This window comes from Heteronotia binoei, chromosome 21 (assembly GCF_032191835.1).
Source record: "Heteronotia binoei isolate CCM8104 ecotype False Entrance Well chromosome 21, APGP_CSIRO_Hbin_v1, whole genome shotgun sequence".
Taxonomy (NCBI): Eukaryota; Metazoa; Chordata; class Lepidosauria; order Squamata; family Gekkonidae; genus Heteronotia; species Heteronotia binoei.
In genome coordinates, this window is record NC_083243.1 from 26,107,074 (window position 1) to 26,133,007 (window position 25,934).

The 25,934-nt window shown below is 47.0% G+C and overlaps 1 protein-coding gene across 1 annotated transcript in view; it reads right to left on the minus strand.

Annotated features, from left to right (window-relative positions):
- Nucleotides 1-7,959: 7,959 nt before the first annotated feature.
- TRMT61A (tRNA methyltransferase 61A) overlaps nucleotides 7,960-25,934 on the minus strand; it is a 64,636-nt gene continuing 46,661 nt past the window's right edge. The window contains exon 4 of the mRNA XM_060262750.1: nucleotides 7,960-8,570. Coding sequence (XP_060118733.1) covers nucleotides 8,242-8,570 — 329 coding nt within the window. The 3' untranslated portion in view covers nucleotides 7,960-8,241. The remainder of the gene's footprint in view (nucleotides 8,571-25,934) is intronic.

The window sequence follows — 25,934 nt, forward strand, 5'->3', positions numbered from 1 at the left end:
TGTGTGAGCTAGCTCACGCTAACTCAGCTTACAGGGAACCCTGGTCTCTTCCCTTCTAGGAACTGCAAAGGGTAAATCACCACTTTCCCCAGCTTTTGGGATCTGTTTATCTCTTTGCCACAGCAGCAGCCATTACACCAATCCGTGTTCTCACCTCAGCTCTATTTCCGCTTAGAGCCATTTTTGAGCATTTGCCACAAGTAAAAGACTAAAGAGGAGACTATGGGTCCCCACTAATGTTGCTTGAGTGATTATTATTCATTATTTCTAATATAGGTGGAACATCCCCTGTTGAAAAAGAGTGGGAAAAAGGTGGAGCAGAAATCGATGACCTGTCCACAGGGAATTCCAAGTTGGTTGTGTGCCAAATTGTTTCAAGGCAGAGGCATCACTAGGGTGGGTTGCACCCTGGGGTGTAACTGATTCAAGTCACCCCCCCCCCATTGGGCATCACCCCTTTTGGAGGGCTGCGTCACCCCCTCTGCCCTTCTTGTTGCTGGTTCCGGCCCTCCTCAGTTTCCTTTTCGCCTTTGGGACTGGTGTGGAGCTGATCCGCTTCCTTTCTCTCCGTGCACTGTTCATGCAGCAGCAGCAGCCTGCGGGAGCTGGCGCTCCCCAACACAGAGCCGGTGTGAGTCCTAGCAGGGAGCGGGAGCAAGGAGGGAGTGGGGGGGGGGAGAGAAAGCAGCGTTCAAAGTTGTTAGCGGCGTCTCCGGAGGGTTTCCCCCCCTGAAAATATGATATTGCATTTAGATTCAATAATCCCCCCCTAGCGTATCCAGAAGACTGCGGGTGGGTTACGATATATATTGAAAACTGTTCTAAAAAAAAAAAGAATGCAAATGCATAACGCTACTTAAATCCTAAATAGGGGTACGATGTTTGTTAAGAGACAAGAGCACGCTTTACGTTTGCACCTTTGACATTCGCTCCTCAGCCCGGCCTTCTGCAAACTGGGGCCAATGAGAATGCTCTGGGGGAGGGCCGATGGCCTCCTTGGCCCCGCCCTAGTGACGCCGCTGTTTCAAGGATATCATCTTAATTGAAGGAGTTTTCAACATGAAGAAGACATCCACATCTGGACTTTTGAATATATGAATTATTTTCTTTTGGGACTTGATTAAGGACTTATGTCTCTTTTTGCTTAATGCTATAAATTATTGATTTATAATGCTAGAGGCATCATTATTGCCTCCAACAGGGCCCAGGACCTTCTTGGTTCTGGCCCCAACCTGTTGGAATCAGCTCCCTATGAAGATCCGGGCCCTACCTGGCTTGTTAGCCTTTCGCAGGGCCCGTTAAACGGAGCTGTTCCACCAGGCTTTTGAGGAGGTGGGCATCTACTTGTTAGATCAGTTGGCCTCTCCTGCGGTACCACACTGTGCCGCCACACTACTGTACCATCCTACTATACTAACTCGCTATTGTAACTGATTTTATTGCAATTTATTGTGATTTTACTATTATCTATATTGATGTACTCCGCCCTGAGCCCCCATGGGTGAATGGGTGGAATATAAATAAACTAATAATAATAATTAGTTATTTGTCACTATATCCTTCTGGTTGTGTTGTCAGCTATTTCCATGTCTGGCAACCATTGTGCTAAAGATCAAGGAACGGAGAGCTGCTGATTTTTACCGGCCTGGGGACAGACAAACATATGGACCGCTGCACACACAAGCTCTTGTTCAGTCAGCTAAGATCGTCCTCTGCACCTGCAGATGGGATCGAAGAATCGGATTCCACGTTCCAGTTTGCACCACGCGCCAAACTCTTCTAGCACTTCTCCCAGCGTGTCAGATTCAGTGCAAGGTGCCTTAAGGACAGGCAGGTGGCATTCGCTCAGCATTTCCTCACCCTTTGCAGGTCGGAGCCAGCTTCTCCTGCCAACATTTAATTCAGCAGATCTTCTATTTGCATATGCACACGCTCCCTTCCCCCCTCCCCGGCATGCACATTATCTCCCCTATTCGTAATGCAGCGGCTGCCATCCGACTTTCCCTTAAAGGGTACTTTTAAAGAAAGACTTTCGCATCCTTCCCAGGAGGAGGAAAACCGCTGCCTGCCAAACGCCTTATGCAAGTGTCAGCTGAACCAATTTGTTTTCCTGCTTAGTAATCTGCTCAGTCGGCCTGCCTTTACCGTCTTTTTTTCTTTTTCTTTTGGTTAAACTTTGATAGATGAAGCACTTGGACTGCAACCCGTTAAAAGCATAGCTGTGTTTGCTTCTGCCAAGCGAAGGGTGAGATCAGGTGTGCATTTCCAAGCATCTGTGCCCAGGAATGGGTAGAAGGGGTATATCGTGGGCTGCGCTTTATCCAAGCTCGGGGAAGATAAGATAGCGAAGTGTCCTGCGGAGAAACACCGGAGAGAATTGATTTCATAGAAATATTTACAGCATTTGACATCTCGAAGTGCAAGCTCGGTCTCAAACGCAGGAAAGAACAAGGAAGACATTTTTATTACTGGAATGGACTTTGCATTGTCAACTAGCCAGAAAGGGGGAGGGGATGGGCAACCTGCCTGGCTTCTTTTGTTCCTTTAACAGAAGTTTATTATGCAGGTAAAGCAGTCCTGGCCGCAGAGTTTAAAAGCTGTTGCCTGCTTTTTTATTGCAATTTAAGCTGCCAGGGGAAGGGAAGGCAGCATGGGGTGTCGAACTCATTTGTTATGAGGGCTGGATCTGACATAAATGAGACCTTGCCGGGCCGAGCCATGTCGGGTTGGGCCAGGCCATGTGTGTACCTATTTAAGATTAGGTAGTGGAGATATAAACTTTATAAAGGATACAGGCAAACACAATTAAAGATTTTTTTAAAAATTAAAACATGTTTAAAATATTAGCACTCGTTGGTATTAAAGGTGCTTTTTTTGTATTGGAATCCAGGGAACTGGGCAAAGAAAGCTCTGGCTCTTCCTTTCCTTTCCCAGGGGACCACAAGGAGGAGGAGCCTCTGCCAATAGAAGGAAGAGAGGTTTGGTTCAGTAGCTCTGCTGTGTGACTGTGAGAGTCTGGCAAAGCAAGCTTTGTCTCCCCCCCTTCCGCCCGAAGGGAGGAGCCTCAGCCAATGGAGAAAATAGAGGTTTTACTCTATAGCTCCTGTGCAATTGAGCAAGCCTTGCAAATCAAGCTGTTATGCAGAAGGAAGCAAGAGGGAGCGAGGGAGGATGCAGATGATAGTCAGTTGCTTGAGGGTCTGATTCGGCCCCTGGGCTGCATGATTGACACCCCTGGTACAGTCCAATCTCAGATGCTAAGCAGGGTTGGTAATTGGAGGGGAGATGCCAAGAAAGACTGCAGAGGAAAGCAATGGCAAACCATCCCAGAGTGCTTCTTGTCTTGAAAACCTCTTACTGGGAGTCTTCATTGAGTTGATGGTGACTTAACATACATATATAGAAGATGATGGTTTTGGATTTATACCCCACCCTTCACTCTGAATCTCAGAGCGGCCACAATCTCCTTTATCTTCCTCCCCCACAACAGACACCCAGTGAGGTAGGTGGGACTGAGAGAGCTCTCACAGAAGTGGCCCTTTCAAGGACAACCTCTGCCAGAGCTATGGCTGACCCAAGGTCACTCCAGCAGCTGCAAGTGGAATAGTGGGGAATCAAACCTGGTTCTCCCAGATAAGAGTCCACATGTTTAACCACTACACCAAGCTGGCTCTGTAAGCTTTAGAAGAGGTGAAATAGGAGACAAATCTAGCCCTTTACAGCCAAAAAGGGGTGCGACCGTCCTACATGTTTATGCAAACAGTAGATAAGGAATTGTGAATGATCCTTCATATAATTGGGAGGGGGGGGGGAGAAAACAAGCTCTTTCCACAAAATATGCTAAAGCTGCATTCAGATGCCATGATAAACTGTGGTTTGCTCATACCCAGGTTAGTTGTGGAGTCTGAATACCGGTAGTCTAACAGATTAGCAGTGCAATCCTAAACAGAGTTGATGGTGTATAGCCAGCTTCAAGAGGGGGTTAGATAAAAATATGGAGCAGAGGTCCATCAGTGGCTATTAGCCACAGTGTGGAGAGATATATATATATATGTATTATGTATATATAAATTTTTGGCCACTGTGTGATACAGAGTGTTGGACTGGATGGGCCATTGGCCTGATCCAACATGGCTTCTCTTACGTTCTTATGAGTTGTATGTGTATAAAGTGTCGTCAAGCATAGCCAATTTACAGAGTCCAGAGGGTTTTCAAGGCAAGAGATGAAGAGAAAAAGTCTGCCATTGCCTGCCTCTGCATGGTCTCCCATCCAACTACGAATGGGGCTGACCCTGCTTAGCTTTCGAGATAACAAGATCAGGCTCACCTGGGCCATCCAGGTCAGTGCAAATTTAGTCACACCCTTTCATGTCTGCAGGGCCGGCCCTGCCACTAGGAAACTAGGTGATTGTCTAGGGCGCTGGCCTTCTGGGGGTAACCCCCATGTGACTCGGTGACATTATCAGTGGGGGGGGGGGGGCCCAAGAAGTTAGCCTTGCCTAGGGTGCCAGAAAGTCTGGGGCCGGCCCTGCATGTCTGCTGACTTCAACAAGGGTACCACTCTATTTATTTAATTGCATTTACATCCCGCCCTCCCCTAACAGGCTGAGAGCCAGTTTGGTGTAGTGGTTAAGTGTGTGGACTCTTATCTGGGAGAACCGGGTTTGATTCCCCACTCCTCCACTTGCACCTGCTGGAATGGCCTTGGGTCAGCCATAACTCTTGTAGGAGTTGTCCTTGAAAGGGCAGCTGCTGCGAGAGCCCTCTCCAGCCCCACCCACCTCACAGGGTGTCTGTTGTGGGGGAGGAAGGTAAAGGAGATTGTGAGCCGCTCTGAGACTCTTCGGAATGGAGGGCAGGATATAAATCCAATATCATCATCATCTTCTTCTTCTAACAGCAGTTAAAATAACAGAGTGTTGAAATCAAAGTACAATAAAATCATTAAAACATTTCAACAGTTCATACAATTTAAAATATGTAGTATGGTTCTAGGTTCACTCGCCAGGATCCAGATGGCGGGTTTTAATTCTTATTGAGCGCCTCATGTAATGATATTTACAATTGTACCATAGGGCTCATTGAACGAAACCAGACCAAGATTTCAAACCAGTTTGTTAAGTGTAGTTGGATTAGCTGTGCTTACTCAGCCCCCTCAGCCTGGCCATGTATGAAAAATATATGAAAAATGTGTTGGGAGGAAAGGGAGAGGAAAGAAACCGACAATCTAGGATTTGTTTCTTACAGCTGTAGACTAACTAGAATTCATCACACCAAACTACGGTTTAATGCAAAACATGGTTTATTTGTGATACCTAGAAGTTCAGGAGAGGAGTTTTCACATAGCTTTCTCCCCACCTTGCTAGTTTTACAAATACAGGAAAAATACAGGAAAAGGTCCATTCAGTCACACAGTCTTGCAGTTAAAGCCACAAATGAAACTGTCCGTCAACTATTTGAGTCTGTTTGCCCATTTCCCCTAAAAACTGAGAAAATCCCAGCTGCAGTTCTTCTGTCCACGAGTCGCGTCGTGTCTGAAGCTGCAGTCCTCAAATGCCTCACTCAAAACATCACTCCACTGAGTTCAGTTTGGCTGCTTAAGACATGAGGCGATAAATTCTAATCTTCACCTCAATTTATTTTGGAACAATTGCTTGGAACTCAATGAGATTACTCAGGGCTGCGTAGCTGGAGAATTGCTACTTGAAGGTCACAGCGCTCAAAACCACTTGCCTCTGAGGATAAATGGAACTGAACAGGATTCCTCTGAGAACTGCAGATCAATGACTTAATACAGCAAGTGCTTATAGATGTGGGGACTGAATCCAGCAGGGCCGTAACCAGCAGGGGAGGCAGAAGAAGATATTGGATTTATATCTGCAGCACCCCCAACCAGTCTTCTCTTTCTCTCTGAAAGAGAAGACTGGGTGGAGGTGCTGCAGATTCTATAAGAGGAACTGCCCCCGTGCACCCTCCCCCCAATGGCATGTTATTCCTTGCCCCAAAAGTGCCCCTCCATTCATTCCAACGGAGGGACTCCAATATGCAACCATAAACAAACAGGGATAGCTGCATGTACAAGAAATTCCGCACACACCAGAATGCAATACAATGGAACTCTAAATCCCATTTGCAGGAGGGAGTTTAGAAGTTTGCCATCACTTGAATGACACATGAAGCTGTTTGCTATCTGGTGCATTCTGTTATTAAGCTACGCATCTCTTCGAGAGAAATATTTTATTGATTAGCCACAGTGGGTTAAACTTCCAGCCTTTCCTAGCAGGGAGCAGAGGCATGTGATGGATGGCATGAATGCGGCCAGTTTTGGCCTGCTGCTTATAACATTATAGGAACCAGGGGAAACCAAACCTGCCTGGGAATCTGGTGTGACCAAGCGAAATAAAAACAGGGCCAGCCTGAACGCTCAAGAGCCTTCCTGCTGAGTCATCACTCAGCCAACGGAGTCTTCTTGGAGTCAGAGCAATTATTTCATGAGAAATGCGTCTGAGGCTGGTCCTTATAATAATAGTTGAAGATGGGTACCTGCAGGGCTTTCTTTTTTGTAGCAGGAACTCCTTTGCATATTGGGCCACACCCCCACGATGTAGCCAATCCTCTAAGAGCTTATAGGGCTCTTCTTACAGGGTCTACTGTAAGCTCCACGAGGACTGGCTACATCAGAGGTGTGTGGCCTAATATGCAAAGGAGTCCCTGCTACAAAAAAAAAAAAAGCCCTGGATACCTGTATTGGTCTGCAATAGAAGAGCAAGATTCGAATCCAGTGGCACCTTAAAAGCTAACAAGATTTCCAGGGTACAAGCTTTTGAAATGTCCAAGGGGAGAGGAACAGAGAACAAACACAAGATTTCCAGTGTGTACAGGCTTTCACAAGTCAAAGCTCCCCCTATTCTACTTGAAGCTGATTATAATATGCAGTATATTTTTGTATCCTTCACAACACCCCCTCCCATCTTTGGCCTAGGATAAAAAGGAGGGCTTTTTTTGTAGCAGGAGCTCCTTTGCATATTAGGCCCCACCCCCGTGATGTTGCCAATCCTCCAAGAGCTTACAGAGCTCTTCTTACAGGGCCTACTGCAAGCTCCAGGAGGATTGGCTACATCAGGGGTGTGTGGCCTAATATGTAAAGGAGTTCCTGCTACAAAAAAAGCTCTGGATAAAAGGACTCAGAGATCGCCATTCCTACTCATATCTGACAAAGGGAAATTTGCTTCTCAAAAACTTATACTTTGGAAATCCTGTTGGTTGTATTTTGGGGTTTTTAAAGTATTTGTGTGTGTGTGTGTGCACGCATATATGTGCTTGCGTGCCTGGAAGTCATGATGACTTCTTGCGACCCCTACTGGGGCTTGGGCATTTTCAGAGAGATGGTTTGATATGCCTGCCTTTGTGTCCCAGCCTGGGTATTCCTTGGAGGTCTCCTATCCCAGTACTTGCCAAGGTCAGCCCTGATTAGCTTCTGAGATCTGACAAGATCAGGCTTGCCTGCGCTAACCAGGTCAAGGCAAAATCTTGTTGGTCTTTGAGGTGCCACTGGACTCGAATCTTGTTCATTACAACAAAGTTCACTCCTCGGGCCTCCTTACAACACTGGAAAGGCACATATTAAATAAATGCCTGATTGAAATGCACACAGACACGGCCAGCTCTCAACCCTTGGCACACCCCCTCAGAGGGAAAGAATCAAAACAGGATTCCATTAAATGAAGGAAAACCACTGGCATTACTGGGGCTTTTTTTGTAGCAGGAACTCCTTTGCATATTAGGCCGCACCCCTCTGATGTAGCCAATCCTCCAAGAGCTTACAGGGCTCTTAGTACAGGCTCTACTGTAAGCTCCGGGAGGATTGGCTACATCAGAGGTGTGTGGCTTAATATGCAAAGGAGCTCCTACTACAAAAAAAAGCCCTGGGCATTCCATTAAAAAAAGACCACCTCGGCCAGTGGCTTCCACATCTTTTAATTCCATCCTACTGCTATTAGCTGGTAATCCATCTTCCCGGCGCACAGCAAGCCAAGCCCTGTTCCAAAGTGACAGCCTCTTGCCAAGGCCGATCTGGTTAGTGCTCCCGTGTGTTCTATTTAAACAAAGCATAATCTTTACTCAGCCTGACTATATATGGAATTGCCTGCCGGCTGGAAAAGATTGGATGCTGGATGGACTGGGCGGGGGGGTGATGGAGAAGGGAGGGAGGGATGCAGAGGCCTCCTTTTACGTCTGTGACTAAAACAGGCTTTTGGTGGCAAAGGTTAAATATCCCGTGTGAGCCACCATTTCCCGGGGAGGGACACCACTTTTAAACTGCACGGCTCCCTGCTGGAGATTAGCGGGGGAGGCATCTGGGTTCGATGGGTCGCCTCCGCCCCCGTCTGCTACCACGTTATCCCCGGCTGCTTGACCAAGGTCAGGGATTTGCAAGCTAATTGTCCGGACGTTGTAGACTCTGAGCAGGATCTCCAAAGTATTAATTTCAGTGAAGTCGTGTTCTTCCAGAGTCAGGCAGGTCCTCTGAACTTGTTCGATGCAAGGGGAAAAGGAACAGATGCGCCCACCTAAAAAGAGAGACAGAGGGAGAAAATGAGACTCCAGTAGCCTCGGTAATCCTGCCTAAGCTCAATGAAAAGATTTTTATTCTTCTGGACTGTTGATTCTCCTGCTCCCTGCCCTCCCATCCCAACATCTTCAGTTTCTCTTGTCCCAAGTTCGATTCTTATCTACAGCCTCCTTCATCCAAAGGGTGATGAACACATGGAGGTGGTAGAACAAGGCAGTCGACAAGTACACCTTTAAGACCAACTAAGTTTTATTCAGAATGTAAGCTTTCGTATGCTCTAAGCAGACTTCATCAGACAAAATTGGAATGGCAAGCCATCCTTAAACATAGAGAAAGTGGGCAGTGAGTTGGTATCTACAAGCACAGACAGCTTCAAGAGGAGACTGGATAAGCATATGGAGCACAGGTCCATCAGTGGCTATTAGCCACAGTGTATTATTGGAACTCTCGGTCTGGGGCAGTGATGCTCTGTATTCTTGGTGCTTGGGGGGGCACAGTGGGAGGGCTTCTAGTGTCCTGGCCTGATGCCACTTGGGGCTTTTTGGCCACTGTGTGACACAGAGTGTTGGACTGGATGGCCATGGGCCTGATCCAACATGGCTTCTCTTATGTTCGTATGTTCTCCTTTTGTTTTATTGGTGTGGCTTTACGATAAATCGTGCAATTTTTTTTTTATGCATTCACAGATGGTTTTATTGATGGATGGCTCAGGGAAGTGGACATGAAGCGTGTGGGATGGGAGGCTTATTTTAAATGAAAGCTTACGCTGCAATTCAACGTCTGTGAATCAGCTTTGCTGCAGTCAAAGGGATGGCTTCTTTAAAAGTAAATTTCGGTGAGCATTTTAGTTTTAATGCCAGGTTTATACCGGGGGAGGGGGGACTAATCCAACAAGTGATTTACAAGATTTTTTAAAACCACTTTTCAGCTACTGGTCCCAGAGCAGCATACAATAAAATTATACAGAGCATCATAAAAAACAAAGACATGCTAAGAATGCCTGAAATAAAAGCCTATAAGCACACCAAAGGGATAACTTCCCAAAACAGGACAAAGTAGAACCGTCTTTATCTGCTTCAAACATACCACTAGGACAGAGATTACAGATGGGGACATCTCTACAGCACTATTCTAAGAGATAAAAATTCTGTACGGAACCTCAAATATTCAGAATATAAACAGGAAACATTGCATTCTTCATCCATGTACTTCACCACTGCACATACTATTAGGGAGCCAGTTTGGTGTAGTGGTTAAGTGTGCGGACTCTTATCTGGGAGAACCGAGTTTGATTCCCCACTCCTCCACTTGCACCTGCTGGAATAGCCTTGGGTTAGCCATAGCTCTCCTAGAAGTTGACCTTGAAAGGGCAGCTGCTGTGAGAGCCCTCTCAGCCCCACTCATCTCACAGGGTGTCTGTTGTAGGGGAAGAAGACATGGGAGATTGTAAGCCGCTCTGAGTCTCTGATCCAGGGAGAAGGGTGGGCTATAAATCTTCTTCTATTCATATTTTATTATTTATTTAAAACATTTCCATGCTGCCTTTCCACTCAAATAGGGTTCCCAAGGCAGTGAACGTCAAAACATTATAATACCAAAACAGCATTGAGAGTTTGCCTAGTATTAAGAGCTAGGTTTGCCCAGAAAAAATAGTGAACAAACAGCATTGTGGGGAAGTTAGTACCTTATTCACGAGGCACTAACTTCTACAGAAAGGAATTAAGAAGCAGGGTGTTAACTGGGAGCAGTCAGTGATGGAGCAGAGGTACGCACAATCTCATCTGTTTCTTGTTCCAACTACATCTGTTCTGTTCCAAATGCACAGGCTCCCAGTTTGCTTCCGGGCTTAATTCAATGTGCTGGAATTGACCTTGAAAGCCCTGTACAGCTTGGGGCCATCATGCCTTAAAGCCCACCTACCCACCCACTCCAAATTGTTTTAATATTTATAATATATAATATAGCATATAGGATTTAAAATCTATTCTTACAATAGTAATAGTTATTCTCTTTAGGTTTCATAAATTGTATTTCTAATTCATTTAAGTTAAACATTGATTATATTAAATCTAATCCATTTTTGATAGTGACTGGGGGGATACCTGCTATTTTAATAACTTATTTATTTCCATATTTCTGCTGTAAGTCTAAATAATTTCATTAGACTTCTGTGGACAGTATACTGTTTTTTGTTAAATATATATGTTCCTGGGATTGTTGTGTGGAATCATATTTTAATCAATTAATTATAGAATTTTACGGTAACTGTTTTAGTAGGGTATTTAATTTACTTGCAGTCCCGTGGCGCAGAGTGGTAAAGCTGCGGTACTGCAGTCCTAAGCTCTGCTCACAACCTGAGTTCGATCCCAGCAGAAGCTGGGTTCAGGTAGCCGGCTCGAGGTTGACTCAGCCTTCCATCCTTCCGAGGTCGGTAAAATGAGTACCTAGCTTGCTGGGGGGAAAGTGTAGATGACTGGGGAAGGCAATGGCAAACCACCCCGTAAAAAGTCTGCAGTGAAAATGTTGTGATGCGATGTCACCCCAGAGTTAGGGAGCCCCGTGGCACAGAGTGGTAAAGCTGCAGTACTGCAGTCGGAGCCCTCTGCTCACGACCTAAGTTCGATCCCAGCGGAAGCTGGTTCAGGTAGCCGGCTCCAGGTTGTCTCAGCCTTCCATCTTTCCGAGGTCAGTAAAATGAGTACCCAGCTCGCTGGGGGGAAAGTGTAGGACTGGGGAAGGTAATGGAAACGTCACTCCAGAGTCGGAAACGACTGGTGCTTGCACAGGGGACAATCGTAATTTGCTTCTTTTATTAGTATTTTAGCTGTCAATGATTAATTAATTAATTTTTGGCAATAAAAAGAAGTCCACTTGCCTCACAGGGTTGTTGTGAAGATAAAACAGAGGGCAAGAGAATGATGCAAGCTGTTTTCAGTCTCCACCGGGGAGCAAAGTAGGTTATAAATAAACTAAACTAAAACAAAATTTTATCAGACGGATGCCTCAGAGCTGACTTTTCTTCGCGTCTGGGGCTTTCAGTTGCAATTATCAAACCTAAACAAGCGCCCACAGTCCCAAGAGAAGGAAGCACATTTTTTACAAGAAATCTAAAAATAATGTTTTTTGGGCAACAAGGACTGAACGGAAACATGGAACGGGGCTGGCGTGCCTCATGGACTGCAGAGATATTATAGCATCTGCAGTGTGCTGTATAAGCAAGTTAGGCCACCCCTGAACTAGACAGATTAGAGGTCTAATTCAATCTAAGGCATGTTCACATCTTCACCACAGATTTAAATGGGTTTAGTGATTGTTGAGGAATCTTGAGAGCTGGAATTTGGAGGAAGGGGCTAGCGATCTCTTGCAGAGAATTCTCAGCACCTCACCAAAAACTACAACTCCCAGGATTCTTTTGGGCAGTGCAATTTAAATTGAAAATGTCTGAAGTAACCACGTGCTGAATCTTTACCATGTACCAAAAAAACCTTGCTGGGTTGCAGCCTGACTGCAAGCTTCTGTGTTTGAACTGCCTGCATTAAACAGAGAGAAAAAAAAGAATGGGCAGTATTTATTTAAAAGGGATGGTATGTGTACACAGAATAATCTTCAGCCCGTAGATGGAGAGCTCTGAAGGCCTCATCCTTCGAGCCAAGAAGGCTCAAGTCTCCTGAATGCATCAACTTGACAAGAGAAACAGGGAAAGGAAAATCCCCTGAAGGGGAACTGATTAACAAAACCGTTCCACGGCGCAGACACCAAAAATCTTTGAGCCGATAAAGATTAAACTCTCTCTTCCACACTGCTGAAAAACAGCTCATGGCTTTTCAAAGAGCCAACCGGCATCTGGGGTGTCCCATCTCTCTGTTCGTGACAGTGTCATGTCTTTTGCTGGGAACGGAATGAAGGGTTCAGATGGGTTCCAATGAGACATGCGGTCAAATCAGATCAACTAACATTAAAAAGAACAGAAAAGGACATTGCCTGACTGCTAGAAATCCAGAGATCATGTGGCCAAGTTCATGATGTAATGTCCAGGGCTTTTTTTTTTTTTTTTGCAGGAATTCCTTTGCATATTAGGCCACCCCTGATGTAGCAAATCCTCCTGGAGCTTACAGTAGGCCCTGGAATAAGAATCCTGTAAGCTCTTGAAGGATTGGCTACATCAGGGGTATGTGGCCTAATATGCAAAGAGGAGTTCCTGCTACAAAAAAGCCCCGAAATGTCCCCCACAAGGGATGTTGCCAGGCACAAAAATGGGGCGAAAGTAGCGAAAGATGTGTATGGTGTCCACTACTGCCATGATGTTAGTTAACTGGAGGGGACCCAAACATTTTTGCTGGTCTGATCCACATTCCCCCCCCCCCCCAAAAAAAAAAAAAAATCTGCCTCTCTCTAGTGTGCTGTTGAGGCTACAAAAGTCTCTTATGCAACTGACAATGAGACAACCTGCCTGGTGGAAGTAGAAAGCAATGGGGACAAAAGAGAGGCCTGCTTCATGGCAAATTCCATTAAGACAAAAGATTTTCTTTCTTTCTTTCTTTAAACCAAGGAAAGAGGATTGTCAAGCTTAAGCCATTCCATGAGCTGGGCAGAACGGAGTGTCGTGTGGAAATTCTGACTTGGACTTCTAACTGCTACAGACTAGCACAGCTACCCATCTTGATCTATCTCTATGGGAGTTGTTAAATGCAGGGCTGGATTAACAATTAGGCCAAGTAGGCACCTGCCTATGGGCCCCCATGCTCTTTGCCTGACTTACCTGGTGCGGCTGCTGCTGGTGTCGGCGCCAAGTTTGCCTCTCTCTGCCTCTCCCCTGCAGCTTTGTCAAAGGGGCTTTTGAGAAGGGGCCTGCAGGCTTCAATGGGGGCTGTGAGCAGTGGGGCAGGTGCTTGGACTCTGAGATAATTTGCAAGGGGCCCCCGAGATTTTAACTGCCTAGGGGCTCCCATAGGGTTTAATTCAGCTCTGGTTAAATGTACATTCCAAAAACCAGAATTGCCCTATAATACATGAATCCACAGTTCAAAATGAATCTCAGCAGGTGTAGCATGCAAAAGAATAAGCTGTTCAACACATTTTATTTTACTGTCTATGTGCATGCACATAGAAGAAGAAGAAAAGAATTGCAGATTTATATCCCGCTCTTCTCTCTGAATCAGAGACTCAGAGCGGCTTACAATCTCCTATATCTTCTCCCCCCTGTGAGGTGGGTGGGGCTGAGAGGGCTCTCACAGCAGCTGCCCTTTCAAGGACAACCTCTGCCAGAGCTATGGCTGACCCAAGGCCATTCCAGCAGGTGCAAGTGGAATACACACACGTGCACTACAGCAAAGGTAGATCCATGCCCCCAACTAACAGAAATTTAATTGCTAGGAACTTGCACTAGAACTGATTACTAGAATTTGCACTTTTGAAAAGGTATCCTCCAAATAACCTCCAAAGGCAAAACAACAGCATGGTTAAAGCCTAGGATTAGGATAACTTGGGTTTAGATCCCTACTTAGCCAAGAAACCTGCTGATGGAGGCAGTCTCTGTCTCTCTCTCTCTCCCCCTCTCTCCATAACCAACCACACAGTGCTGTCGGACATGTAAAATGGAGAGGGAGATCTATGCAGGGCTGGCTCTTCCACTAGGCAAACTAGGTGCTTGCCTAGGGTGCTGGCTCTGCAGGGGCTCCAAATTCCTTCCCCTCCCCTTCCTGATCGCTGCTGTCTTCCTTCACTGCCTTGCTGCTGCTTCTCCCCGCCTCCTTTCCTGCCCTCCAAGCCCCGATCGCCGCCGCTTCTCCTGGCCTCTTCCCCTCCCTCCCAGCCCCAATCGCTGCCGCTTCTCCTCACCTCTTCCCCTCCCTCCTAGCCCGATTGCCGCCGCTTCTCCCTGCCTCCTTTCCTCTCCCACCCTCCCAGCCCCGATCGCTGCTGCTTCTCCTCTCCTCTGCTGCCTGCCGTCTACTTGTGAAACTACCATGAAACTACCTCTGCCTCTCACTTGCCTAGAAAGCCCCTTTGCTGGGGTCGCCATAATTTACTTGTGACTTGACTGCACGTACATATATACATACATCATCGGTGCCAGGGGAAAAAAGATAAATAGGGACCATTGGGACATACCAAGGATTCCAAGAATTTGCAGCCTCTGTAGATACACTCAAAACAACAGTCACCAAATAATTAATTTCATGTCTGCTAATCCTGTTACAAGCAGCATTCCCCTCTAAGCTGAGTTCGTGTGAGCTAGCTCACAGTTTTTTAGCCTCCGGCTCATACGTTTTTGTCTTAGCTCAGGAAAAATGGCCCCAGAGCAAACTAATTTATGCAGTAGCTCACGACGTTAATGCCAGTAGCTCACGAAGCGGAATTTTTGCTCACAAGACTCCACAGCTTAGAGCCTTAGCTCAACCAGAAAATATAAATCACAGTGGCCTCGCTCCTGATCAATCTTTCCAAAGACTGAAACAAAAAAATGTCTTTTTCTGCAAGCATTTTTTAAAAAAAGAGGACAAATATCTGTCACCTGCAACTGTTGTTCTGATACTTTGCACGAAGCCCCTGTTTAAAATCTGAACATCTGGGGGGAGAGAGAAAGAGAGAGAGAGATGCTGTGTACACTCAGCAGTAACCAGGATCACAGAAGATCTGGACCAGAGGTTTCTTCCCAGCCTCAAACAGTTTGCATTTCTGCCATGACGAATACATTTTCTAAAAAAGGCACAGAAGAAAAACCCGGAGGGCAACCCAATTAGTAAATCACAGCTCACACAAAATGGATTCCAGACCTTTGCCACCAATGGGAAGACTTTAAAAAAAAAAGAAAGAAAACCAGAGGCTGTTAAAAAAAATTGGAGACATTTTAATTCTAAGTGTTCAGGGAGGAAAACGCGCATCTCGGTCTCAGTGAAAGGTCACCTCACAATAATTGCTTTGTGTTCAGAGAGGGAGGCTGACAGACATGGAGAGTAACTTGCTATTGTTCGCTGTCAGCCTTTTAAGAGCCTTTGTTTGACAGGTTTTTATACTGGAATGTTAAAACGTGATGAAAGTGTTGTGCTGACAGTGAACTGGGGCAAGAACGGAGGTCTGGCTATATAAAAACAAAGTCCCAAGGTGGCCAAAACCATGCCCTTGTGAACGTGAAGAAAAACCGTGGGTGAAACACATGCATACACATCACAGAAAGACTCGCCCAAGGCTGGTTCGAGAAGAAATTTCTCAAAAACACTGAGGTTTTGTACCTGTTTGGGCATAAATCAAGGCTATGGACCTGAAAAGCTTTTACTATGAAGGTGCAAGGGTGGCTAAACTGCGGCTTGGGAGGCACATGTGGCTCTTTTCACATATACTGTTGAAGCCCTCACCACCCTTGGGGAAGGCATCTCTCTCTTTAAATCACTTCCCCAAGTCAAGCCAGCCGGCGGCTCAGAGAATGCATTTGAAGTTAAAAGTTGCTTTCTTCCCACTCCTCTCTCCCTCCTCCCCTCTACCTATATTCCTTCCTTCCTTCCCTCGATGTTTTTGTTTTGCGGCTCTCAAACATCTGATATTTATTCTATGTGCCTCTTATGTTAGACAAGGATCTGGGAGACCAACATTCCAATCCCCACTCTCTCATGGAAGTTGGCTGGAGTAACCTTGGACCAGTCCCGCACACTCTCAAGTCTAACCCGTGCTCAAGAAAGCACTGGGGAGTGTGCTGGGAGGGCAAACTGGAGAAGGGAAAAATGTTGTAAGCTGCTTGGGTCCAGGCAACAGGTGATGTAAGACACCTCAGCGTGAGACCCCACAGAGCTGCTGCCAGCCTGAGCAGACAAACTGACCTTGATGGGTAAAGGGCCTGATTCAGCAGAAGGCAGCTACATGTGTATCACCTTCCTTCAGTGCAGGGACTCAAGCCACTATTGGCCGAGTGGACCGGTAGGTGATGAGTTATTTGTATTGGCCTACCTTACAGAGGTAAGCAGCCCCGTGGGTGCAGTGTGGTAAAGCTGCAGTACTGCAGCCCAAGCTCTGCTCATGACCTGAACTCGATCCCGGCGGAAGCTGGGTTTGGTAGCTGGCTCAAGATTGTTTCAGCCTTCCATCCTTCCGAGGTTGGTAAAATGAGTACTCAGCTTGCTGGGGGAAAAGTGTAGATGACTGGGGAAGGCAATGGCAAACTACCCTGTAAAAAGTCTGCCGTGAAATGTCATGATGCGACGTCACCCCAGAGTCGGAAATGACTGGTGCTTGCACAGGGGACTACCTATACCTTTTCTTTTTTAACCTTACAGAGGTATTGTGAGCAGTATTCTCTCTGAGTTAGTGTCACCTAGCTCACAGACTTTTAGCCATTTTAGCTCACACATTTTTGTCTTAGCTCAGGAAGGATGGCCCCAGAGCAAACTCATTTCTGCAGTAGCCAAATCGCTTGCTCACGGCTTTAATGCTGGTAGCTCACAAAGTAGAATTTTCGCTCACAAGGCTCCACAGCTTAGAGGGAGTACTGATTGCGAGGACAGCCCCAAACCTGCTCTGTAAATGCTAAGTGTTCTTCTTGGGCCCCTGGAACATATGATTTCCACAAAAATATTTCCCCTAAGAGAAGCCTAGCACAGGAACAATGCCACCCCCCCCCCAGGAGAAAAGAATTGTTGCCTGAATAAAACCACCCCCACACACCCCAGGTGGCTCCTTCCAAGTGCTTTTCCCAAAAAGCTACAGCAGTGCAATTTGTTTAATGAGGGCTGTGTGCTGCTCAGAGTGGATACAGTAATTATCCCAGATTAATCTTGCTCACACTGGGGAAGCCGAGCGAGCTTTTTTTGATCAGGGAAGCTGTCTCAAAAAATTAACGCATGCATGTATAATTCATCTGAAATGGCGGAGGAGGAGGGGAAAAGGCAGAAGAACAAAAGGGGGGGGCAGCAGGAACTCTCCTAACCCCACATCCACTCAAGGCAGGGGGCAAAAGGGGTTGTCATAACCAAAGATGTCAGCTCTCCCGGCTCCATAGGAGGTGGGGAAGTTTGGCTGGATTCTCTCTAAGCAGCCAGAGGATCAGGAGTTTATTCAGGTCAGAGCGTGGCTAAGGTCGATTTTTGAAAAAGTGAAACACCGAGGGGTTGGGGAGGAAAAGAGAGGGAGGGAAAGAACAAAAACGCAGAACTTTTTGAGCACTTTGTTGAGGTTAGTGTTTTTGGAGGTGAGATAGGGGACTCACTGTACAGTGAAATCTCTCAGGAGGAGAAGGCCACAGATTTATACCCCGCTTTTCTTTCTGAATCAGAGTCTCAGAGCAGCTAACAATCTCCTATATCTCCTTCCCCCACAACAGACACCCTGTGAGGTGGGTGGGGCTGAGAGAGCTCTCCCAGAAGCTGCCCTTTCAAGGACAACTCCTACAAGAGTTATGGGTGAACCAAGGCCATTCCAGCAGCTGCAAGTGGAGGAGTGGGGAATCAAACCTGGTTCTCCCAGATAAGAGTCTGCACACTTAAACACTACACCAAATGGGCTCTCAGTTTGGAGCTAAAAGGGCCACTGTTGCTAACAGGTCATGGACCACTACTGGTCCGCAGCCTGGGGATTGGGGACCCCTGATCTAGTCCAATCCCTACACAATGCAGGAAATTCACAAATCCCTCCCCCACAAATATACATCCCCAATGACCCCTGCTCCACACCCAGAAGATGAAGAGAAGGAAAAAACCCTCCAGGATCCCTGGTCAAACAAGCCTGGAGAAAAATTGCTGCCTGATCCCAAAGTAGTGATCAGCATTTCCCTCGACTTGTAAGAAAGGGTCACAAGAACTAAGCACTGATACAACCCTTCCTGCCCTCCCTCTCCATGATCTGCCTAAGTTCACAGAATCGGCATTGGTGTCAGATGACCATCAAGCTTCTGCTTAGAAACTTCCAAAGAAGGAGAGCCCACCACCTCCTGAGGAAGCCTGTTCCACTGAGGAACTGCTCTGTCAGAAAGTTCTTCTTAATGTTTAGTCAAAAAACATTTTTGATTTAATTTCAACCTGCCTAAATGGACATGTCCTTGGGTGGGTGGGGGAGCTCAGATTCACCCTCCCATCCCAAGCAGACCTTTCGTGAACCACCTTATTTATCCTTTACAGCTTTGCTGAGTAGGGGGGCTGTGGCTCAGCAACAGAGCACCTGCTCAGCATGCAGAAGCTCCCAGGTTCAATCCCCAGCACCTCTAGACAAAAGGATCTCAGAGAGAAGTTGGTAAGATATTCTCCCTCTCCCCCTTACAGAGTGGCCGCCAGCCAGAGCAGACAAAATAAAGAGCTAATGGACCACTAGCTGGATTTGGCACAAAGGAAATACTATAAATTTTCCCTGGTTTTCCTAGCAAGAAATCAACCCTACGTTTCAGAAACAAAACATTCTATGTGATTTCATCTATTGCTTGGGGTGTGTGCATGTGTGCAGTCCTCTGTAAACACACATATAAACTCATCTTATACTGACCAAACCATCAATGTCAGTATTGCCTACTCAGACTGGCAGCTCTCTGGGTTCTGGGCAGAGATCTTTCACATCACCTACTGCAAATTCTTTAACTGGAAGAGCTGAGGATGTGAGCATACAAAGCTGCCTTATACTGAATCAGACCCTCGGTCCATCAAAGTCAGTATTGTCTGCTCAGACTGGCAGCGGCTCTCCAGGGTCTCAAGCTGAAGTTTTTCACGCCTTCTCGCCCGGACCCTTTTTAGTTGGAGATGCCAGGGATTGAACCTGGGATCTTCTGCTTACCAAGCAGATGCTCTACCACTGAGCCATCGCCCACCCAATCTCAGGACTGAGCCTGAGACCCTCTGCATTCTGAGCAGATGCTCAGCCGCTGAGTCAGGGCCCCTCCCTGCGTGCTCCAGCGCCATGGCAGCATCTCAACAGCAGCAGAAAATTACCAGGATCTTGACTGGGGGCGGGGGGGACACCCCTTGATTTGTGTGGGCGAGGCAACAACATCCGAGAACAGCATCCTCCCTGGCATATACTCTTTGCTTACTAGCATGCTAAAAATATTGCCAGGGGAAAAGGGGGGGGGGGGGAGAACAGAATGTCCTTCAAGCCAGGGAACACGTGGGCACACTGTCATTTTGCTGACAACGAAAACGGGAGGGTTTGGCTCTCAGAGGAAGCCAGGAAAAAAAAAAAAAGGCTCTTGATTCACTACCGTCAGGTTGCGGTGACAGACAACTGCTTGCATTGCGCCACCACGGAGAGCAGAAAGCTTGTTGCTCCTTCCGCAGCAGGGTGGCTTGGTCAAAAGGAAAGGACACAGAATTCTGTGCAAGTCAGTGGTAGAACCTAATGGGTACAGAATCTGCCTTTCCAGTAATGGCTGCTTTGGAGAGCCAGTGGCATAGTGGTTAAGACTTTCAGAGTAGGATCTGGGAGACTCAGGTGCAAATCCCCACTCTGCCATGGAAGCTGTGGGCCAGTCGCCTGCTGTTAGCCTAATCTACTTCACAGGGTTGTTATGATAAAAATGGAGGAAGGGAGAATGATATAAGGTGCTTTGAATCCCCCTACTGAGAAGAAAGGTGGGGCATAAATGAAGTCAATAAATAAAGTGTCTGACCCAGCAGAAGATGGATTCTTGAATTCTTATTGGCACGGTCACAAGCAGGGGACCACGGAGGGCCTCTACTGGCAGCCACTACTCTGGTATGGGTCAGTCTAGGAGGTCCCAGAGCACCCACCACTTCCTTCTTAAAACACCTTCTATCCGTGACTGAAGAAATGTGAGGACCCAGTGAAAGTGAAAAACAGTAACGGTGGTATAAAGACTATGAAAGCCCTGGCATGACTAGCTACACGTTCCCTTCTACTTTCAACTCACTCACCCCTTCCCTGGATGAGGGAACTCTCCTGTTGCAGCCTCTTCCCAGCTCAGCCTTTCCAGAGAGAACACACCTCCCTCTCCAGCTTGGCCTTTTATTTCCTTCCTCCCAGGTCCCACCCCTCTAGGGAAGTTTTCCCTCCAAAACTTCTGCCCACCCAGTCAGAGGGACAGAAGGGATCCTGGGAGATGTAGGCCTGGTTGCTACTCTAATACAGACTTCCCTGGAGCCTGTTGGCCACACTAGGCCTGGGATCATGACACCCAGATCATTTCTTCCAACAGCTACCCTGAAGCCTTTTATTGCTGTCCTTTTCCCACACATGGACACATGAAACTGCCTCATACTGAATCAGACCCTTGGTCCATCAAAGACAGTATTGTCTACTCAGACCAGCAGTGGCTCTCCAGGCAGAGGTCTTCTCATCACATCATCCTCTTAACTTGGGATTCTGAGGATTGAACCAGGAGCCGTCTGCATGCTAAGCAGTGGCTCTACTACTGAGCCACGGGCCCTGTCCCATGTTGTTTATTAGATGTCAAATCCTGCTGATTGTTTTGACTTATGCTATATAATCTTCCTTGAGGTCCAAGGAGACCATAAATAGAGTGAATATTATATATGAAGCAAAAAGGATGTAAACTAGCTTTTGGTCTCTATTGGGGGGAGGGGGAGGAAATTGGATTTTTACCCCGCCCTTCACTATCTGAAAGAGTCTCAGAGCAGCTTACAATCTCCTTTCCCTTCCCCTCCCCACAACAGGCATCCTGTGAGGTAGGTGGAGCTGAGAGATTTCTGACGGAAACTGCTCTTGAGAGGAACAGCTCTGCAAGAACTTGTGACTCACTCAAGGTCACATCAGCAAATGCATGTGAAGGAGTGGGGAATCAAACCTGGTTCTTACAGATAAGAGTTCATGCACTTAACCACTACATCAAACTAAATAAATAAATAAATGAAGCAAAACCAATAATCAAGTTTCTAGTGCTCATTATTCAGAAGAAGAAGAAAATCAAGATTTGGAAGAACAAAGAGGGGACTGGGCTGATTTTCTAAGAGTATATGTACATTGCCGAAGCATATTGGTTTTCTTCTGGCCTATCATGGCTATCTCTAAAGTAGGGGTTGCCAATGCGATACCTATAGGCACCATGGTGCCCTCAACACTTCTCCCAGGGTCCACATAGGGTTTTTAGAAAGTGGGCCCTGATCCTGGATTGTAATAAACTGACTGACAGAAAGTAGGCAGAGCCAGGTGGGGCTTTTGTCCAGCAAGGCCTCTGACTGGCCACTGCTGATTTGATTGGCTGTGCAGATTTTTAAAACTTTGGTTTGACAGCAGCTGCCACCACAGCACAAGGATCTTCACTGTGTGAGTGAAGGGAAGCTGCGGCAGCCATTTTGTGGCTGCGCCTACCATGCTATGTCAGAATTCCAAAGGTGCCCCATGGGCTCAAAATGGTTGCAGACCCCTGCTCTAAAGAATCTTGGTGCTGCTGCTAACAGTGCCCTGTTTCTAGCCCCACGCTGGCTGCTGCTTGCAAGACTGCAGTTTCCTAGGAGAGGGAATCACTGCTAAACCAAATTTAAGTCTACAGCATAGATATATTCCAAGTTCAGAAGACCAGGCTTTTCAGCCTTGCTGAGCCTTTTCCTCCTCCCCAGCCTGGCTCTGGAAAACGGTCTCTTCCCTGTCTTCTCCCACTTTATTCCATACCTTGCCACCCTGCAAAGCTATTCCTAATTATTCATGAGTTTCAAGACTCCAGTCTGCCTGTTATGCAAATTAAAGTTTGCATAATTCATTCTCGGGCACAGCAGCTGGGCTTTTCCTGCCCTGAATTTAAGAAAGGTTATATTAGATGCCTGATGTTGTTCATGGCTTTTCTTTTCTTTAAAGAACCTCTCCGCAACACTCTGTCAGCTTCCAGGGTTGAGCAGATTCATTCTGAAGGGGAGGTGGGGTGGTGAAGAGAGTTCTGGGTCTTCACTGCAGCAGAAGGTGGCTCACCGCTGGTGAGAAAACCTCGGGGTGGTGGAAGGGATTAGCAAAGCATGCCTGTGACCTACCGCGGAAGACAGATGGCATGCAGCCTGCACGATCGTGTAGAATTCCGTAAGAACCCAATGTGCCAAACTGCCTTGTGGACTCGAGTCCACAAAAGTTTTATCTGGAATGAAATTTTGTTGGTCTTTAAGGTGCCCCCTGTTTACGTCTTGCTCCAAAAGTCTTACACGGCTACGCCTCTGAAGCGAATATTCTTGTCAAGCTATCGAACAGCCTCCCGGAAGAGGGATTCCACCTTCTCAGCCTTCTGCCGAAGCTGCAAAACGGAGTTATTTTGGAAGACCTTGAGAGTCTTTGTGGTTTAAAAAAAGAGTCTGTTTAGTAAGTTACCTGTCTGCTTTTGTTCTGTTTCGAAGTGATTTTTTTTAAAAAGGTAACTTGATATTTATTTCAATGCATACTGTTGGTTGTTACCCATCATTGATGCTCCAGGAGAAAGATGAGCTTAAAGGTAAAGGCAGTCCCCTGTGCAAGCACAGTTGTTTCTAACTCTGGGGTGACATCGCATCATGACGTTTTCTTGGAAGACTTTTTACGGGGTGGTTTGCCATTGCCTTCCTTCATCATCTACACTTCCCCCCCAGCAATCTGGGTACTCATTTTACCAACCTCAGAGGGCTGGAAGGCTGAGTCAACCTTGAGCCGGCTACCTGAACCCAGCTTCTGCCGGGATCGAACTCAGGCCATGAGCAGAGAGCTTGGACTGCAGTACTGCAGCTTTACCACTCTGCGCCACGGGGCTGTTAAGGTGAGCTTAGGAATATTTTAAACAAAATAGGTTCCACAAGAGAGTCTCAATCTATCTCAAGGGATTTTTGCTACAGGGATGCTGAGGAATAAGGCAACACTACTCTGCATTAGGGTTTTCAGTATTTTGGGTGGTATTTATTCAGCCGAATGCAGATTATGCAATCTATATTCGGCTGAAACAGGGGATAAGAGGAGTAATTAAAAACATACAATGGGAAAGAGCAGTGAGAATAAAACCAGCACTGTGAAGAAAGCGGCCACCAAAACAAAGTTATTTTAATTCACAGCCAATCCAATCCCCAGTGGCAAACTGGAAGCCCCGCCCACTTTTTAAAGACATCTGGTGGACCCCAGGGGAAGGTGCCATGGTGCCCACAGGCAAGATGTTGGGGATCCTTGCTCTAGTCTGGGTGGGCAAAGCTGCTTAACGTAAGAGCCATGAGACATGAACATCAGATGTTTGAGAGCTGCAAGACAGGAGAGAAAGAGGGAGCGAGGAAAATAGAAGGTGGAGGTTGAAAGAAAGCAACTTTAAATGCATTCTCCAATGGCTTGGCAAAGCAATTTGAAGAGACAAATGCCCTCTCCAAGTTGGCTGACAGGGTGATGAGAACTTTGAGAGCCACACAATATGTGTGAAAGGGCCACATGTGGCTCCTGAGCCACAGTTTGGCCACCCCGCCTAGTCTTTTGCTGTCTCTATAGTGCACGCAAGAATACACAGTAATGTGCACCAAAATGGATGGTTTCTTCTCCACCCCCCCCCCATTTTTTAACTTTATTAATAAAACAAGAGCCAGTTTGGTGTAGCCAGTTTGGTGTAGTGGTTAAGTGTGCGGACTCTTATCTGGGAGAACCGGGTTTGATTCCCCACTCCTCCACTTGCACCTGCTAGCATGGCTTTGGGTCAGCCACAGCTCTGGCAGAGGTTGTCCTTGAAAGGGCAGCTGGTGTGAGAGCCCTCTCCAGCCCCACCCACCTCACAGGGTGTCTGTTGTGGGGGAGGAAGGTAAAGGAGATTGTGAGCTGCTCTGAGACTCTTCGGAGTGGAGGGCGGGATATAAATCCAATATCTTCTTCTATCTTCTAAAAACATAAGCGCAGTATAAAAGAAAGGATATACATCAGGTAAGTATACATACAGCAATTTACCCATATCAGAAATAAATAAAAATATAAAGTAGCTTATTATTGCTTAAATTATAAATATAACATTTTGGCATAAAGAGGATTTTTTTTGGAATTGTGCCACGTGATGCTAAGAAACCAAGTAGGTACAAATTGTTGTTCATATTTGTCCACAGAAGAAATAACCATTGTATTAGCAATTTTAGCCATTATAAAATGCTCCCTCAGACCTTGTCGAAAATGGATGGTTTTGAAGGGGGATTAGACAAGATTCATGGAGGAGAGGTCCATCAGTGGCTACATATCCACCCGTCAATACCAGTACTAGGAAGAATCACTGGGGAGACACCTTGGCCTCTCTGCCCCGTTTGTCAGCCTTCCAGAGCAACTGGGGGGCTGCTGTGTTAAACAGGATGTCCAGACCAGGGGTCATTCTGTAAAAAAATAGGTGGTGGAGCTCATCCAGGGATTGTTATGCAGCTGCAATATTATTCAGTGGACAAAGAGGTAAAACTCTCAGAAGGAGGAGGAAGAACTCTCAGAAAGGTTCAGGAGCTGTGCTCCTGTGAGCGCCCACTGAATCTGAGGCCTGGTCCAGATTATTGGTGCGATCCAGCAGGAACTCTTCTTTTTACTTTCTACAAGGCCATGCTACGTTCAGGATTCCTATGGCAGACAGACCGAGGTTCCTCAGTAGGGAAATTCATGCGGGAAAGTGTCTCCCAGAAGGAAGGCAACGAACCACGGGCTCAATGACAAAAGTGCTCATTTCCCCCCTAGTCGTACTATCCCTCAAAGAAGGCCGAGGGGGAAGCAGGTTGCTTTTGCCAGCTAAGACTCCCACGGCTTCCTGCTCTGAGCAGTGGTAAGGCTTGATTCATAATGCAAGAAGCCTAAATGGGGGGGGGGAAGTCATCTCTACCATTCGTTTCCTCATCTCCCACCATGAAAATTTAAAACCTTTCACCAATGCAATTATAAACAGCAGGCTTCTGCCTAGCATCAAGCGCTGTAGAGCAGTGGTCCCCAACCTATTTGGCCCAAGCAACCGGCCCCAGGGCCAGCCCACCAACCACGGCCCCAGGGCCGGCAGAGTGGAGGCACCCAATTCAGTCTCTCCTCGCCCCCCCCCCACGGCGCCTCCTCCCTCCTTTGCTGCCCCCCACACAGCCTCGCTGCCGCCTACCCCGTTTCCTCTTCCCTCCTTTGCTGCCCCCAGCACAGCCTTGCCGCCTCCTACCCCATTTCCTCCTCCCTCCTTTGCTGCCCCCCTGGGCAGCCTCTCTGCCTCCTCCTCCTCCCTCCTTCGCCACCCCCCTGGGCAGCCTTGCTGCCTCCTCCTCTCCCCATTTTCACCATTTTAAAGCTGGGGAAGGGACTGTGAAGCACCTCCCAGGATGACTCCCCCCAGCCGATCAGCTGATCGGTGGGAAAACCGCAGCAGCGGCAAGCAATGCTGCCCTTGCCTCCTTCCCTTCCCCGGCCTTAAAATGGTGAAAACGGGGGGAGGAGGACGCACCACAGGGTGCGGTGGTGAGGCTGCACGGCCCGTGGCAAACAGACTGCGGCCCGGTCC